Here is a 16,123-nt window from a genome sequence, read left to right as displayed (position 1 = left end):
TGCGAGCCAATTTACTTGACTTGACGTACGTATCGATGATACGTACCATGATAATTTTATTTCAGTTGGCCACGCAAATGCACGAAAGAAAATTATTTTCGAAGTTCTGTAGAAAATTGTATTCGATGGGATACATTGTTGTTCCCGTATTCCATTTCATACATTTCATTAAATAAATACGCCTGGAAACGTGCAACAAATTATTGATTATTGTATTGTCATCGGGAGCTGAGCTCCCCTAAAAGTTTCAGAGCGCTAGCTAGCGGGAAAGTTGGTGAAATATCGATTGCAAGATTTGATCATCACAGACAGACGGACACGAAAGCGAGCTAAGAAAAACGTGGTAAAAGGGATACGTTGCTAGTGAGCGTAAAATGACTTGCACTGATGGTTGCCGCCACGTACAACTTTAAAATGTTCTCTGTTGCGTACAAACGTCCTCAGGTTGCAACACTTAATAGTTTACGTATAATTTAAGCTGAAAGTTATGTTCCCGGATAGTGACGTACGGCGGTAGAGGGTTTGGTTATAGGCGCAAGTCATTCGCTCCAGTATGCAAGTGGGTGGCCCAGTGGTTAAAGTTCAAAGTACCAGGATTGGCACAGAGAGGCGCGGGTTCGGTCAGCTCTGTGCGCCAGTTTCTGGTCAGAATCGGCAAGGAGGCCGGGCGGTTAAGCAAAGAAAATTTGAATCAGTGAGTTGCGAGTTCGAGACCGCAAAATGCTGTGAATGTTCTGCGATGTTAAGAATCGGCGACAGGCCTACGGCCTAATAAACGCTGAAACCGCTATTATTATTATTAAGGGAAAATAATGACCACACCACCAGAGGAACTTTAAATTTCTACACGCGCTCAACACATTTGTGAACTTGAATAAGATGAGAATATCTTCTATAACAATGCGGATTGTTAAACTGCATAGTCCTTATCCAGGTTAATGTAATGGTATAGTACAACTTATAATTTATTAATGTAGTTTTGTGTTACTCCTGTCTCATTGTTATTGGGAAGCAACAATATGCCTCTAAGGCACGAGAATTTAAGATGATATATTTTCTCTTATATTGATGTGTAGGCCACATATCACTTTATAGTAGCAAATTGTAAGTTACCTATAGCAGCGGCTCCGTTATAATCCATCACAATCTAGTCTACTGAGTAGAACCTGCGACAGCTCCCAGACAAACATCTTGAAATGAGAGATGACGACGAGTAAAATTATCAGGAACAATCCATCCCATTACTGCACTCCGGCCGTGCAGGGCAAGTCAGTACATCAAATGCAACCTCAGCGGCTTGACGAATGGTAGGGTGACGTGGCCCATTGGCCATCAATTGAAATACGTCGTTAAAATCTGCAAAGAAATAATTAGCGATGATGCCAACGGCAGCATTTAAACTACATATTTTAGTCAAGCAACTGTGATGGGCATAGATTAATTGATAGTAAAAACAGAGATGCCAAACCAAGAACAACCATCAGGCACTGAATATTTATCTGTTAGGCCTAACTTAATTAAATCAAATCGATGCCGCGAGTTTTCATCACGCCTGTTCCTTCTAACATGCTCGTTATATTCAGTTATTGCATCAAGCATTTGAAATGAGTCGCTTATTTCCCCTCCCTTCCTTGCCCTGCTTGGCGAGAGATAGTTTATCTTGGTTTAAGAAAAAATCGACCTCAGCCGCCATGAGGCCGTAATGTCAAGACCTCAGCCGCCATGAGGCCGTAATGTCAAGACCTCAGCCGCCATGACACTATGCTCTAGCTGTTCAGATGAATGCTTCAATAGAATATGATGTCTAAATGTCCTCTTGGTGAAATATTCATTTTGACAATCAGGACATTGGAATAATTTCCCAGATGAATGCTTAGCAAGGATATGAAGCTGAAGTTGATACTTGAATTTGCTACGGTATTCACAGTCAGAGCACTCATGAATTAATGTAGATGAATGCTGAAGATTAAGATTCTGCTTTGATGAAAGCTGTTTGATGAAGGGCTTTGTGCTGGATGCTTCAGAATTGTCATTACTACCATTGATCTCTTCTGCAGCTGCAGCACGTGCACACAACTCACAACTGTCAGCAGTGCCTACAACAAGCTCTGCCAGTTCTGGCAGTTCAACACTTTTAACAGGATCTTTGGCAAATCTGTCAGATGAAGAGAGGTTCTTGCCATCAGCTGAATCTTTTCTAACTTTCTTAGCTGATGGTAGCCTATCAACTGAAGTTATATCTCCCACAGTACCTTTTAGTGCAGGCTGTGCTCGACCATCAGCAGCAACTTCTGATACTGCTTCAGGGGTAGAAGATTTGCTCAAGCAAGCAACATCTTTAGCATCTTCTGGCTTAAACAACCTGCTCCTGCAAGTAGCATCTCTAGATACAGCTTTAAATAGAGGCCTTTCATCCCCATCACCAGCATTTCTAACAGATCCCTCAGATGTGGACAAATCTTCAACAGCATCAGCAACTTCTAAAGATCTGTTAGTTGCCAACAGGTCGTCAACAGCATCAGCAACTTCTAAAGATCTTTTAGTTGCCAACAGATCATCAACAGCATTAGTAACTTCTGAAGATCTTTTAGTTGTCAACAGATCATTAACAGCAACAGGGTCTTCTGAAGTTGCCACAGATGTCAAGAAATCCAGGTCGACATCCTGTTGCCACAGAAACATTGATAAATTCTAACCAACTGGAATACAGAGAGGCAAATTTGTCACCAAATAAAAATTTTGTGGCTGAAAACTTTGTTTATCGTAAAAATATTCTCTCAACCAAGAAATACTATTCAACTTTGGGATGTTGAAAGTACCCGTAATAAGGGAGAATATGCCTAATCGTGCAGTCTAGGTAAATCGGGGCTGTTGGTATTCGGTTCGGTTCAGTTGCTATATGATGGATATAAAGAACTTCTGTGGTGGTTTTTCTTCTGGTTTATTAAGTATATCCGAGTGAGACCTGAGGACAAGGGGTTAGACATTAGGACATGGCATGGAGTTAATTTATCAACATCTCCACATAGAAGATCCACGCTGTATAAATTCGAGCTATAATTAAATTTTACCATCCAAATGCAATTTTAATATCAATTTAGAATACATTATTATTTTATAATTTTATTAGGTTTCATTTATATTCCTCAATATTTAACCTCTAAGGCTAATCAAAATTATGTTAACTTGCTATCAAAACAGTGACATGTTATCTGAATCTAGTGCTGTTACTCAACGTCTCGACGCCTATGATTTATTTCCTCTTGGCACGGATAAGTTATCATCAACATCAAAACATTGTTATTTCTAAACTCCTAAGCTAACTCAAATCTCAGATGCTAAATTAACCCAAGGTTCAGAATTATCATTTTACATTTTCTAAAGTTCTCCGCTTGAATTTGTCTAATTGGCTACTTAACTCACATTTGAACAATGGTAAAAATATGACTCATATTTATCATTTAAAATATTTTGAAATTAACATTTTTAATACATAATGAATCAACGCAGATATGAATGAATTTACACAATAAATGAACACAGATATGACATGAAGTTATTTTCTTCGCATCTTTAAACTGGAAAAAGGTCATAATTCCCTATCATTTCAAAATATAATTTAATCATACATCCAAATGTAAGTATTACCACTTCACATTATAATTTAAGGTTTCTATTCAAATTATGTCATTATTATATTGAAATTCTGGTAATTTGTATCAATTTTATTCTATTCCTCAACTTTAACTCATTTGGTAACACATCAACTGAGCAAGGGAAATTTACTACTAAGTTGGAATCTAATTGGAATGAATAAATGAAATTTACATTTAAATCCCAATTAAGTTAAAAATTGGAAAATCAAAATAAGACCATACTTCATAATAATTATCTCATTCGCCATCAACGCCTATTTGAATATGTGGTCACCCGAGCCACTCCTACATCAGCCTGGGGGCTAAGCAAGATTAGTCTTTTAGTGGCGCTCCTCTAGCCTAGCCGATTATCTCAACTAGACTTTCTCAGTTAATTAACACTCGCAAGGCTAAAATAGCTACACGGAACATTTATCCAAAACAACTTAAACAAGGTTACATCATTAATAATAATTTCTACTCACCCAGTGGAATTTTCTGATTTAGCCTAGCGTACCACACACAAACACCGAACGGCGGCGCGTTTTATTTCGAAATGACCCGTATTGTTCTCCCGCTCGGCGGCGATGTTGCCAGATTCGCGTGAGAAGATTTTTAGCTTACACTTATTCTATGACTTACGGAATAATATTTAACATTATTAGGGCTTAAACTATTGTACTATCATTGAAATATTTTATAGTTCTGAACTGGCCATAATTAACTGGCTTACAAGGTGATTATTTATTTTAGTTATTACGGTATTAACTATGCGACAAGGTACGGCTTTACAACTATTAATCTCAAAGAAATTATAATATCTCTCAGCTTGGAGGTTAACACTATAATACTATCTAGTCACTACACAACAATTGATATAGGTAAGGTAAATGCTATTATGCTAAAAATGAGAAAAAATTTGTAAGTCATGAGACAGAATGTTTTACCTGATCATCTTCAAAATAAATAGGCTCATCTTTTAATGTTATGTCCTCCCAATCTTCTTTAAGCTCCTCCTTGATGTACACTGTACATATTTCAGGCACAGGGACTGAATCACAGTCAGCCCTTGCTAGATAGAAAGAATAAGTAATGTTATTAGTAAGTAAATACATAGTTATGTGAAACATAGGTATGGAATAATATGACACTTGATCATGATACCAGAACATAGACCATAGGGCAAGATGCATGAAAGTAAATTAAATAAAATGAACATGAACTTCATCAAATTATACCACTTCAGCCTAATTACAATAAACAGAATACAACTACAGGAAAAATTCATCTTACCCTCAAGTTTGACTGTGCAAGCACCATCTGATAATTGAGTAATATTCTGTACAGCAGCCCAGCCTTTCCTGGGCAATGCATGGGCAGGCATGTAGTTGGAGAATACCATTTTCAAGCACTCTACATAAAAAGTAGAATTCAACTATGAATACATGCTAACTTGTAATTGTTCTTGAGCACCTTGAATTGCTTCTAATGGGCATAAACAATCAAATTTGCACAGTATAATATTTCATAAACCTAGCTATCTCGTATGTTTATTCATAAAATATGATTTTTCTCTGAAAGATAAATTATATGATTGTCCCAATGTACTCTTCAGGCCATAGAACTTTTAAAGTAATGAGTAACTTCATCAATTATTATCAAAGACTGAAGCATAGTATGCAGTTAAAATATTTTCAATAATTCATGCAAATTAGGACTCATTGCTTTATTTTCTTAACTTTATGGCAGGCAAGTTAGCATATATGGTCACTCAAAATCATTTCCAAAAGACCCACCGCTAACCACAGTTTGAGTTAGAGGCCATGTTATGCCTGTCATCTATGATCTGAGACCAACATTCCATACATTGCATCATCCCCTATCATACCCATGAATAAAATACAAGCTTTTAAAGCAAAATTTTTACTCACACAATGAAATGGATGCTTTTTAAAACTTTTTTTCAAAAGATGGAAGTGGTAACATCTTTTCATTTAATTGAAGTAACTCGATGAAATTAAATAAATTGAGTATCTTTACATTTAAATGTTTAAATTTATATTATATAACATGTTGCTATGGTAGTGATTGTATTTAAAATATCCTCCAACAGCTGTTAAATCCTTCAATATGCATAATTTTCTAAATTCATAGGAATAAATATATTTTGTAATTCAATATATTTCTCTAGTCACATCAAAATTTTAAATTAATTAATATTTCTACATTTGCCTGCAAAAGAGTTAATTGGTTTTTTCATTCCTTACTCATGAATTCCACAAATTTTATTCTATTAATTGCAAAAATGCACTTTGCCTAGTTGAAAAAGGGTTTGGAATTGAGAAAATCAGCAATTCCAACAAATATTTTATTCCCAAATATATTAGCAGCCCCATTATGGTTAATTACCTCAAAAATAGTCCACGTCTTTTCAGAAATTAGTGAATCTAGTCTTGTCTAGGTCAGTTTTTTTGAAGGCAGTCAAATACATATTGATTTTAAACTAGCTAATCTTGCCTAAATTTCTGCAGCTCACTAATGAGACATCTTCATTTGCTGCGTACCCTTGGCTTGAGGCAATTTGCAATAGTACATTTGTAAATACAATTTCTTCAATTAGAACAAGCAAACGAGTTAAAATGGTTGTTAAACCAGATAACCAAACATAGCCCCAATCATTCTTAACACTTTGACTGCGAGTCTGCGACTCGCAAAATAGCCTGTTAGCCCGTGGTGCGACATGTTCAAACCTGGATAACTTTAGTTCTAGAGTTGACAGCAAAGTAGGAGGTTGTGCGCCGCTCTGCTAAAAGTGAGTTCTACAAGATTCTGACATAAAAACAGTGAGCCTCATTTGGTACACGTCGCTTGTAATATTAACTGCTATCTTTGGGGGCACCGTGCGCCATATAACATCACGATGTTTGTGCACCAATAGTGGCTCAAATTGCCTGTAATTGAACTTTCATGCTTATGGAGCATTGTGCGCCATATGAGGTACACGGCGTTTTTTAGCCGACTGCAGTGAAAAATATCCATTATAGAAGTTTTGATGTATGGAACAACCTAGTCTAAGCTTATATCAATATTTTAGGCATCATTTTAATCATTTTATTTTTTATGCAGACCCATGGATCCACCATCAATTTACGGTACTCAGCGCCATCGACCAGATGAGGACGATGCTGGCTCTAACTGCAGTTCATCAAGTAGCGACATCAATCCAAATGCACCGGAAGAAGATTCTTCAGCGAGTTCTGAGAGCGACTCGCCAGATGATGTTGAAAGTGAGGCTGAAGATGATGAAACAGAAATGGATAACTATGAAGTAAATGCAGACAGTCTGTGGACTCCAATTGTTGCATCACAGCAAACTTTCACATTTACAGGAAAGGAGCAGCTTTTGAAGAAGCCAACGCCAAGCGGAGAGAATAATTTGGTATTGCCATTGGATTTATATTTGCTCTTTGTTACCGATGAAACTATTACTGCTATTGTGAATGAAACTAACAGGTATGCCACTCAAGTTCTTCAGTCAAAGATTGTGATAAGGAAATCGAGGCTATCCAAATGGATACCCACAGATGCAAGTGAAATTAGAAAGTTTCTTGGGATTGTTATGTGCATGGGTCTTGTTCAAGCACCAAAAATTGAGCACTACTGGTCCAAAAAAGAGATATACAATTATTCTTTCATTCGAAATCACATGTCTAGAGACAGATTTCAGTTGCTACTGAATATGCTTCATTTTAATGACAATGAAGTGATTGACCAACAGAACAGGTTGCATAAAATCCAGCCACTGATTGACAGTGTTTCTCAGAGCTGCAAATCAGTCTACACTCCAGGATCAAGTGTTGTCATTGATGAGTCCGTCATTCCTTTTGGAGGGAGAGTAAACATTAGACAATACATTCCTGGAAAAGCCCATAAATATGGAATAAAGCTATATAAGCTCTGCCCACCCAGCTCGTACACTTGGAACTTTCAGATATATTGTGGCAACATGGCCAAAGAACCAACATTTATGCATTTGGAGTCTGTTGTCCTGCAGCTTTCAAGGCCCCTTCTTCTGCAGGGATTAACTATTTATGCAGATAACTTCTATTCGTCCATTCTCTTGGCCGAAAAACTCTTGCAGGAAAAAACGTACTACTGTGGAACTGTGCGGAAATATCGAAAAGCATTGCCTCTCAGCGTTTCGGGACGACTGAAATAACCCAGCATTGCCCAATACCAGCATAATTTTCATACTTCACCCCATGCGCAAGCATGCTGCAGAGCAAATTAGCCAACATGACTACTTGCTGAAAGCCACAGGGACTAAATTCCTTCATGGATGTAAACCAGCAAGCCAATGACCTGCAAGCCGCCAAAACAATGGTCGTAACCCACACGCTAAACCCCAAAATATTTCTATTCCATGCAGCCTAGCCCCTTCCCCACTTTCGATAAAGAACGCCCAAAAAGTTTGCAACTGGAAAGATAAAAGGAACGTGCTAATGTTGTCAACTGTGCCTGAACATTCAGGCAATCTTCAACCCTCAGGGAAAAATACTCGGCATGGTACTGAGATACGCAAACCACAAAGTGTTATGGACTACAATACTGCTAAATGCGGGGTTGATAAATCAGATCAGATGACATCTTACAATACTGCACTCAGAAGAAGCATGAAATGGTACTGTAAATTGGCCATTGAGTTGTTAACAGGAATTGCGGTAGTAAATGCATGGGCACTGTTTAATCAATTTTACAGCCAACAAGAGACAATGGGTGTAACCAAATTCAAAGAATGTCTAGTCATGTCACTTGTTACAGGAAAAGTGAATAAAGAAATGCTTCCAGGACCAAAGCGTTCTGATATTGCAGGCCTGCGTTCCAGCCATACATTAGTTGAAGCAGAAGGACCAAAACTCAAAATAAGAAAATGTTGCAGGTCCTGCTATGAAATTATCGCCAACAATGAAGGCAGTTCAGAAGCAAGACAAAAAGCAAGAAGAGTGACTACCTTTTGTGATTCCTGTGATGGAAAGCCATTTCTCTGTGTATCTTGCTTCTCATTGAGGCATTCACCTCGAGTTTAGTACTTTCAGATGCCCAGTGTTTATTGTTTCTGCTATATTAATTCATTATTGAATAAACAATACATTTTCAGCTTGGAATACCGGACGCCTTTCAGTTCTTGAATTTTTATCTTTTATACGCACTGAACAACTTGTGCTTGATTTGAACTACTTATATTGTTCTGATTAAATTTTATAACATTATTATATGCTTTTATACTCCTTTTTCTCTATACTCTATCAAGCTTACATAAGGATATGACCATGGTTTACGTCATATATGATTTTTTAAAAAGTTTCATTTTTAATGAATGTACCATATATGGCACACGTCGCAGTTTGGGACATGCATGCGTGTACCATATATGGCGCACGTCGCAGTCAAAGTGTTAATCTACAACATTAAACCACTACATACATAAAACTATACATACAATACATTAAATACTATTAACAAACACACAACAATCAAATTTACTTTAAAAAATACACTTATATATACTAAATACGTGCCCTCGCACATATCTCTCAATACTCGTCACTCCTATCTATACCTACTTCCATGAAAAAACACTAGAAATAAAAGAAAATAAAACATCTAACAAACACCCGCAGTGTATTCTCGAAACACATTAGTACTACTCTCTCCTAATGATTAGCCCAACTCACACTACAATACCTTACATAACTTATCATTTTGCAACATTCAATAACATATCATAACATAATATGTAACAACATTACATATCATAACACAACACAACATAATCCCACATAACCTCACGTAACATAACACAACCTTACTTACCTGACTTGACCCAACCTAATTTCACCAAACCAACTTTAACTAACGTAACCTAACCTAAGCTAACCTACCCTAAAATATCCTATCCTATTTCAACTAAATCCTACATAACCTAACCTATTCTAACCTAACCTAACCTATTATAACATTACTGAACATAACCTAACTTTACCTGAACTGATCTAACCTAAATGAACTTTACCTAACCTAAACTAACCTAACCTGATTTAACCTAACTTTACCTAACTTAACCTTACCTACCCTTACCTAACCTAACTTTACCTAACCTACCCTTACCTAACCTGACCTAACTTTACCTAACCATATCTAACCTCAACTAATGTATCCTAACTTGATCTAACATAATTTGACCTGGTCTAACCTAACCTAACTTAATCTAATGTAAACAAACCTAAAATGATCTAACCTAGTTCAAAAACGAGGCGCAACCCAAGAAACACGTAGCTGTTTATCCCAGAAAACCCTCTCTGTTTATACGAGCGATTTAAAAACACCCAGACAAAACTTTTAATTTTTTGTGTTTGAAGATTCATAATATACCAGATTATATATGATATACTTTTTGTATAGGTCACTCATCCCTCCAAGGCTTCCTTAGTGGTCACAAATTAAGGCCATCCGTTTAAATGTTGTGCCTCTGCATTACATGAATTCTCGGAGCAGCTGCAAGGGCCACGCACTCTCTACAAACTCGTTGTATGTTACTTATCGTCCCTCCGAGCGTAGTCGCTCCACTACCTGGTCCCTGCCAAATTCAAGGTTCACTCATTACTAGAGGACTTGACATCACTCCCTGAGTTTATCACAAAAATTCTGGGATTTGGGGACCAAGAGTTTGACATTCTTTGAAACCCACTTTGTCGGGGAACAGAGAGCTCTCCTAGGAGTGCATGAACCGAGAGGCCATATAGATGGGGAGGTGACTGAGTTAGATAAATTCCTTTTAGGTTTGATTATAGATATGTATAAGTATATTTCTTCCATTTATTGAGCTCTTTCCTTTAGTTGGATTTAATAAAATTCTTAAAAAATCCTTTCAGAGCGATAGCGTCATTTTAATAAATAAATGCTCTTTTTAGGTTGTTTTATTAATGACGCTATTTCGTTTCTCTCATCAGGCTCTGGGATATATTGATGGATACCTTTCTTTTACAGAAAACCTATTAGTATATTTAAATCTTCGTTTTCTGATTTTTTTTTTTCTAGCCTCGATCTGACCAGGAATTCTTTCAAGTTTTTATTTCTTTTGAAGGAAATCATCGGGGGTGAAGGGAAGATGGGTTTGAGTTCGGGGTCTTTATTTATAAGATTCCAGTGTTTATTTAGAATTTTTCTCAGTTCATGGTTTGAAGTGCCAGGGTTGTATTTGGTTTTAAAGAAGAGTGTGCGTTCCACGGGTTTATTTTCATCTTTGTTCTCTTTTAGAACTTCTCTGAGTTGCTTCAAGAACAGTTCTTTACTGTATCCCCGTTGCATTAAGTGTTTGTAAAAGGTTAGCACAGTTTTTATGAAGTCTGATTCGTTATTGCAGTTCCTTCTATGTCTTAGAATTTCGCCTTTTACAAAACCTTTCAAACAGAATTTCGGGTGGGCACTGGTTGCATGTATGTACTGGAATGTTTCGGTTGGTTTAAAGAAAGTCTTTGTATCAAGAATGCCGTTCTTCTTAAAGTTTTCTCCCTTATATATTGTGAGATCCAAAAAATTAAGCTCTCTGTCGCTCAGTTCCATAGTGAATTTAATTGACTTATGGAGCGAATTCAAATCCTCGACCAGTGAGTGAATCTCCAGTTTGTTTGCTTCGCTTACGATCAGAATATCGTCGCGGTATCTTTTGTACAAAATTAAACCTGGTATTCTTTCGACAAAAGTTTTTTCCAAAGAGTACATAAATATATCGGCGACTTCCGGGGAGCATTTCGACCCCTGGGCCACTCCAATGACCTCCTTATAATAGTTACCATTGAACTCAAGGAAATTGTTTTCCAAGACAAGCCTAAGGATATCTCTAAAGTCCACGGTGTTAATCTTATCAATTTCGTATGGGACAGAACTAGCGTGATAGGAGTCCAAAGTTGTTTTGATCGCTTCATCCAGTGGGATGTTCGTGTACATGGATACAATGTCAAGCGATATCAGTAATACGTTCGGGCTCAAATGGAGTGTTCTCAACATAGTTAGAAGTTCATGACTGTCCTTTAAGTATGTTTCTTGCTTTTTAACGATTGGTGTTAAGAAATAGTCCACAAAGGCACTTAGTTTCACGCATGGCCCTCCACAAGCTGAAATAATTGGCCTCCCAATGAAGGATTGACCTGGGGTTGTTTTCTTGTGTATCTTAGGTAGCATGTAGATGGTAGGTGTCCTTATTTCTTCCTTGTTTTGTTTCAGAAAATGGTAAGTTTTGGAATTTATTTGACCTGATTGTCTTAACTCCAGACACTTGAGTTGAACTTTTTCATAAATGTCATTAATGGGATTCTCTTCCAATTTTTTGTAGTGTTCAGTGTTCAGATGTTTCTCGATTGTTCTTATATAATCGTCCCGATTCAGTATTACGATTGCACGTCCTTTGTCCGCTTGTTTGATCACGATGTCTTTCTTGGATTGCAGGGTTTTAAGCGCTTCCCTCTCTGGATGGGAGAGATTATTTTTAGCTTTCGTCAGAGACATTCTTGTGATTTCATATTTGGTTTTTTTGTAAAAATTTAACAGGGAGGTATTTTCCCTTTGCGGGGGGTTCCATACTGATTTTGTGTGGAAAGGGGTTTTTTTATTTGTTTTATTATGGAAGAAAACCCTTAAGTTCATAGTTCTTCTTAACTCATTTAGTGCTCTGATCAAATCTGCGGCTTTCTGTTTGCTAGGTGTTGGAATGAATTTGAGGCCCTTTGAGAGCAATCTCATCTCATCTTCGGAAAGCTCAATGTTGGACAGATTCTTGATATATCTGAATGGAGGATTGGTGGTTTGTTTAGGCTGTGTTCTGACTCCCTTCAAAAGGTTCAGGGATCTTTTTTTAAACCAGTTGGTGTTTGTCTTTCTCCTCATTTTTTGAAGATTCTGTGATTTATTAAATTTAATTGAGAGATGCCTTGAGCTTCAAAGTAAGATTAACTCCATAAAATCGAAGGCTCTGTTAAAATTTTAAATAAGTTACCCCGGTTGGGATACGTATGCGTGGAAGAACCAGTCCGAGGAATTTGCGAGTGGGTATAGAGGTCACAATGGGTGTAAAGCCTTTTTCAGAAAGAAATGGCTGTTTATATTTTGTTTGCTTTAAATAGAAAGCCTTCCTCAACTCCCCATATCGTCCTTCGAGGAACCTGTATAGTTCAAGAGCAAATAGATCTTCGGACTATAGTCATAGGCAGTTATCGGGTTGTGGCTCCCTTAATGGTGTGCTCTGCTGGGCTAATACGCGTAGGTCTGTTAGCGAGAGCTTTCCAAAACGCACTGAGGCTCGCCGTGTCGGCCCCGTGCTCTTAAAGCTTATGTGGGAACCTCCACAACGCCCTCCCTGCATTCCATTACAGCCGGTCGTCAGAGCTCCCTCCACATATTTATGCAAAACACCGAGCCAGACTTAGGCGGCTGGACAAGAAACCAGCTAAGTATGAAAACAAGAACAAATTCCTTGAAAATCGTGTGGCTCCAGAATTGGAGCCGAAGCTTTAAGCTTCTTTTTTTAGAAATTTTATGGAGAAAAGTTGTTCTAGTCGCTTCGCCGCCTTTTATTTTGGTGATAGGCCTTCGGATAGGATAGACTAGACTGCTTCAATTTTTTGTCCAATAATTTCAACGCCTCTTCGCTGCCATTCAACAAAAGAAAGATGAACTGAAAGACAGAAATCCTTGTGGTTCAACCTTATATAGTTCAACCATGTGGCTACGTAACTTTAGAACGCAGTACATTAATAAATATGGCCTCAACCTCGAAGATACGACCTCGAAAAAGAAGAGGTTGACCTCGAATTAATATGACCTCAACCTCGAAGATTTTATCAACCTGAGGACGTTAAGGATTTCGATAAATCTTCTATCAAGATACTTTTAGACGCATGCAAGGTATATTGGGTTAAAGTGTAGTTTCTCCTACCGTGTTCTTTCCTGATGGCCGCCATTTGGCAGTGTTGACTTGCAGCTTCTTTTTTATTCGTTAATGGTCAAATTTGTGATGCAGCTACATAAATGAATTAGTTTATTATAGAGTTTCATATCGAAGTTAATGGAATAGAAATCAATTGTATATATTCTTTGTTGAATAATCACAATGCGTAAGAAACATGGAAATTATTTGGTTGCATCAGAAATTGATTGCTGAAATAATTGCGTAATGGTTAATGGATGGAAATGGAAACAGTTATTAAGAAGATTCATGAAACGAATCTTCAGCAGCTAAGAACCACAGGCAGAGTCGTGAGATCCCCTAAGGATTTGCTGATCGAACAACGAATTAGTGCGGAGGATCAAGAAGGATCCCGCTTCGGCTGTCCCTAAACCGCAGCAGATCTTCATTGTAATTTGCCCAGGGCGGCCGGGGGGTGGCCACCAAGACGGCGTTTGGGCCTGATGAGCTCGGCCAACTTTCGAGTATATTGATATTGATTGATATATGAGTATTGAGTTATTGTTATTAATGTTGCAAGCTGGTATTTGGGCCTGATGAGATCGGCCAGCTATCGGAGTATATTGATACTAATTGAAATTCAAGGAGTTTAATTTAATTAATTTAATTTAATTTTTTTATGCAGAATGATAAATAATTATTATAAGAACTTGATTTAAATTTTAGTATTGAGTAATCATGTATATTGATATTGATTGAAATTCAAGGAGTTTAATTTAATTAATTTAATTTAATTTTTTTATGCAGAATGATAAATAATTATTATAAGAACTTGATTTAAATTTTAGTATTGAGTAATCGAGTATATTGATATAGATTGAAATTCAAGGAGTTTAATTTAATTCAATTTAACTTTTATATGCAGACTGATAAATAATATAAGAACCAGATTTAAATTTTAGTATTGAGTAATCGAGTTTATTGATATTGATAGATATTTGAGTATTGAGTTATTTTTATTAATGTTGCACGACGGTATATGCGCCTATTGAGCTCGGTCAGCTTACGAATATATTGATATTGATTGAAATTAAAGGAGTTTAATTTAATTAATTTAATTTAATTTAATTTTTTAAATGCAGACTGATAATATAAGAACTTGATTTAAATTTTAGTATTGGGTAATTGTTATTAGTGTTGCACTAACAATAATGGTATTGATGAAGCCTACTTTAAGTCTAAGTTTGCAAACCACAAGGCGAGATTTCTAAGCGTTTTCTTTTATAACGCTCATAGAGGACTTCGTGTTTTTGCTATAATTTTTTGAGACAACAAACAATTATTGACAATCTAACATATGAGTTAAGGACTTCATCCACAGTGAAATTTATGCTTTGTCATATGAATTTTATCCCTGAAAGAACCGGGCAAGATGCCCGAATAATAAATATAAAGTTTCGAAATTTCAAAAAAATGGAAGAATAAATCAAAGATCTCAGTAAGCCTGCTTCTAGCCGTAAAGCTGCAAAATTACAAAAAAAAATTCTAAAGAATAATGCTAAGATCTTGCTAAGCCTGCTCCTAGCCTTGCCAATTGAGGGACTGTCACTGGAAATGCTTGATGCTCCACGTTTTAATGCGCCATTTTGTTGAGCTTTTTTGAACTTCAAGCAATTTTTTACCTTGGGAATAGGCTGCGCCTTGATGTTAAACTGTTTCAGTTTGCTTCATAATTTCATATCAATTTATCTCCGCATGTTGGATGCACGTTACGACAAATATTATAACGAATTTTTTAGCTAAGTTGTATCCATAAATTTATTGATAAGATAACATTTTTTAAGAAGAATCATCAACTATAAGGTTGGAAAAGTAGTAACAGGGCGAAGGGAAACATTTTTCTTCAAGAGAACATGCTTTTCGCTAACAAACAAATTTTTAATATTCAAAGAACGCATTCAAATCAATCACGTTCATGTGAGTCAACTTCTATAACTTTCGAAATTCAAAAATCAAACTTCTGTTGCTTTTTTTAACAGAAAGAGGAACCTTTTTCAGTGGTTTTGATCTTCCAAGAAAACATTTCGACCTAGTTTTTCATATAAATATCAATGAGAGGTTTAGAAAATGAAGACGAGTTATCGCAAGCAAACGGATTCCTTCCTTTGCTCTTCATATCAACACAACAGTCAAGATATCTGCACTGATCGTAAACTCTACAACCAAGAAAATAATTTCAAAAATTAAGAAACTTCCACTGTAGTGACAAAAAAAAGAAACATGATTTCCACTAATATCAGAAAAGGAGTGCAACGGACCAAATATATTCAAAACTTCCACCACCAAAGCAGCTAGTGTGGAAAGTTTAACATTTTTTTGAGGTAGTCGAGGGGTTAAAATAACCAAGATTGGAGCAGTCTGTTCTGCGTTCGAGACCCCCACTTGCTGTTAAAATTAAGTGGTGTGTAGAATTTGCCACAAGTCCTTTATGCCTAATAGTCAGCTCTGATATCTCTATATTATTATA

General features: G+C 36.7%; 2 protein-coding genes across 2 annotated transcripts; both read right to left on the bottom strand.

The window, feature by feature from the left end:
• Nucleotides 1-1,055: 1,055 nt before the first annotated feature.
• On the bottom strand, nt 1,056-5,202 carry LOC108677876. The gene is made up of 4 exons (XM_018166182.2): nt 4,929-5,202; nt 4,583-4,707; nt 2,253-2,664; nt 1,056-1,356 (listed from the first exon to the last, which is right to left on the bottom strand). Exons 1-4 carry the CDS (start codon nt 5,035-5,037, stop codon nt 1,223-1,225), a joined length of 780 nt encoding a protein of 259 aa, XP_018021671.2. The 5' UTR covers nt 5,038-5,202; the 3' UTR covers nt 1,056-1,222.
• Nucleotides 5,203-13,104: 7,902 nt separating this feature from the next.
• LOC125178184 lies at nt 13,105-13,349 on the bottom strand (the record flags this gene model as incomplete). Its single annotated transcript, XM_047881341.1, is given in 1 exon segment — nt 13,105-13,349. A coding segment is annotated over 1 exon segment (107 nt), but the record flags the coding sequence as incomplete, so codon positions are not given.
• Nucleotides 13,350-16,123: the final 2,774 nt, after the last annotated feature.

Source organism: Hyalella azteca, unplaced genomic scaffold (genome assembly GCF_000764305.2).
Source record: "Hyalella azteca isolate HAZT.00-mixed unplaced genomic scaffold, Hazt_2.0.2 contig7668, whole genome shotgun sequence".
Classification (NCBI taxonomy): domain Eukaryota; kingdom Metazoa; phylum Arthropoda; class Malacostraca; order Amphipoda; family Hyalellidae; genus Hyalella; species Hyalella azteca.
The sequence above is the reverse complement of the archived record's forward strand: the minus strand, read 5'-3'. Positions and strand labels throughout refer to the sequence as shown.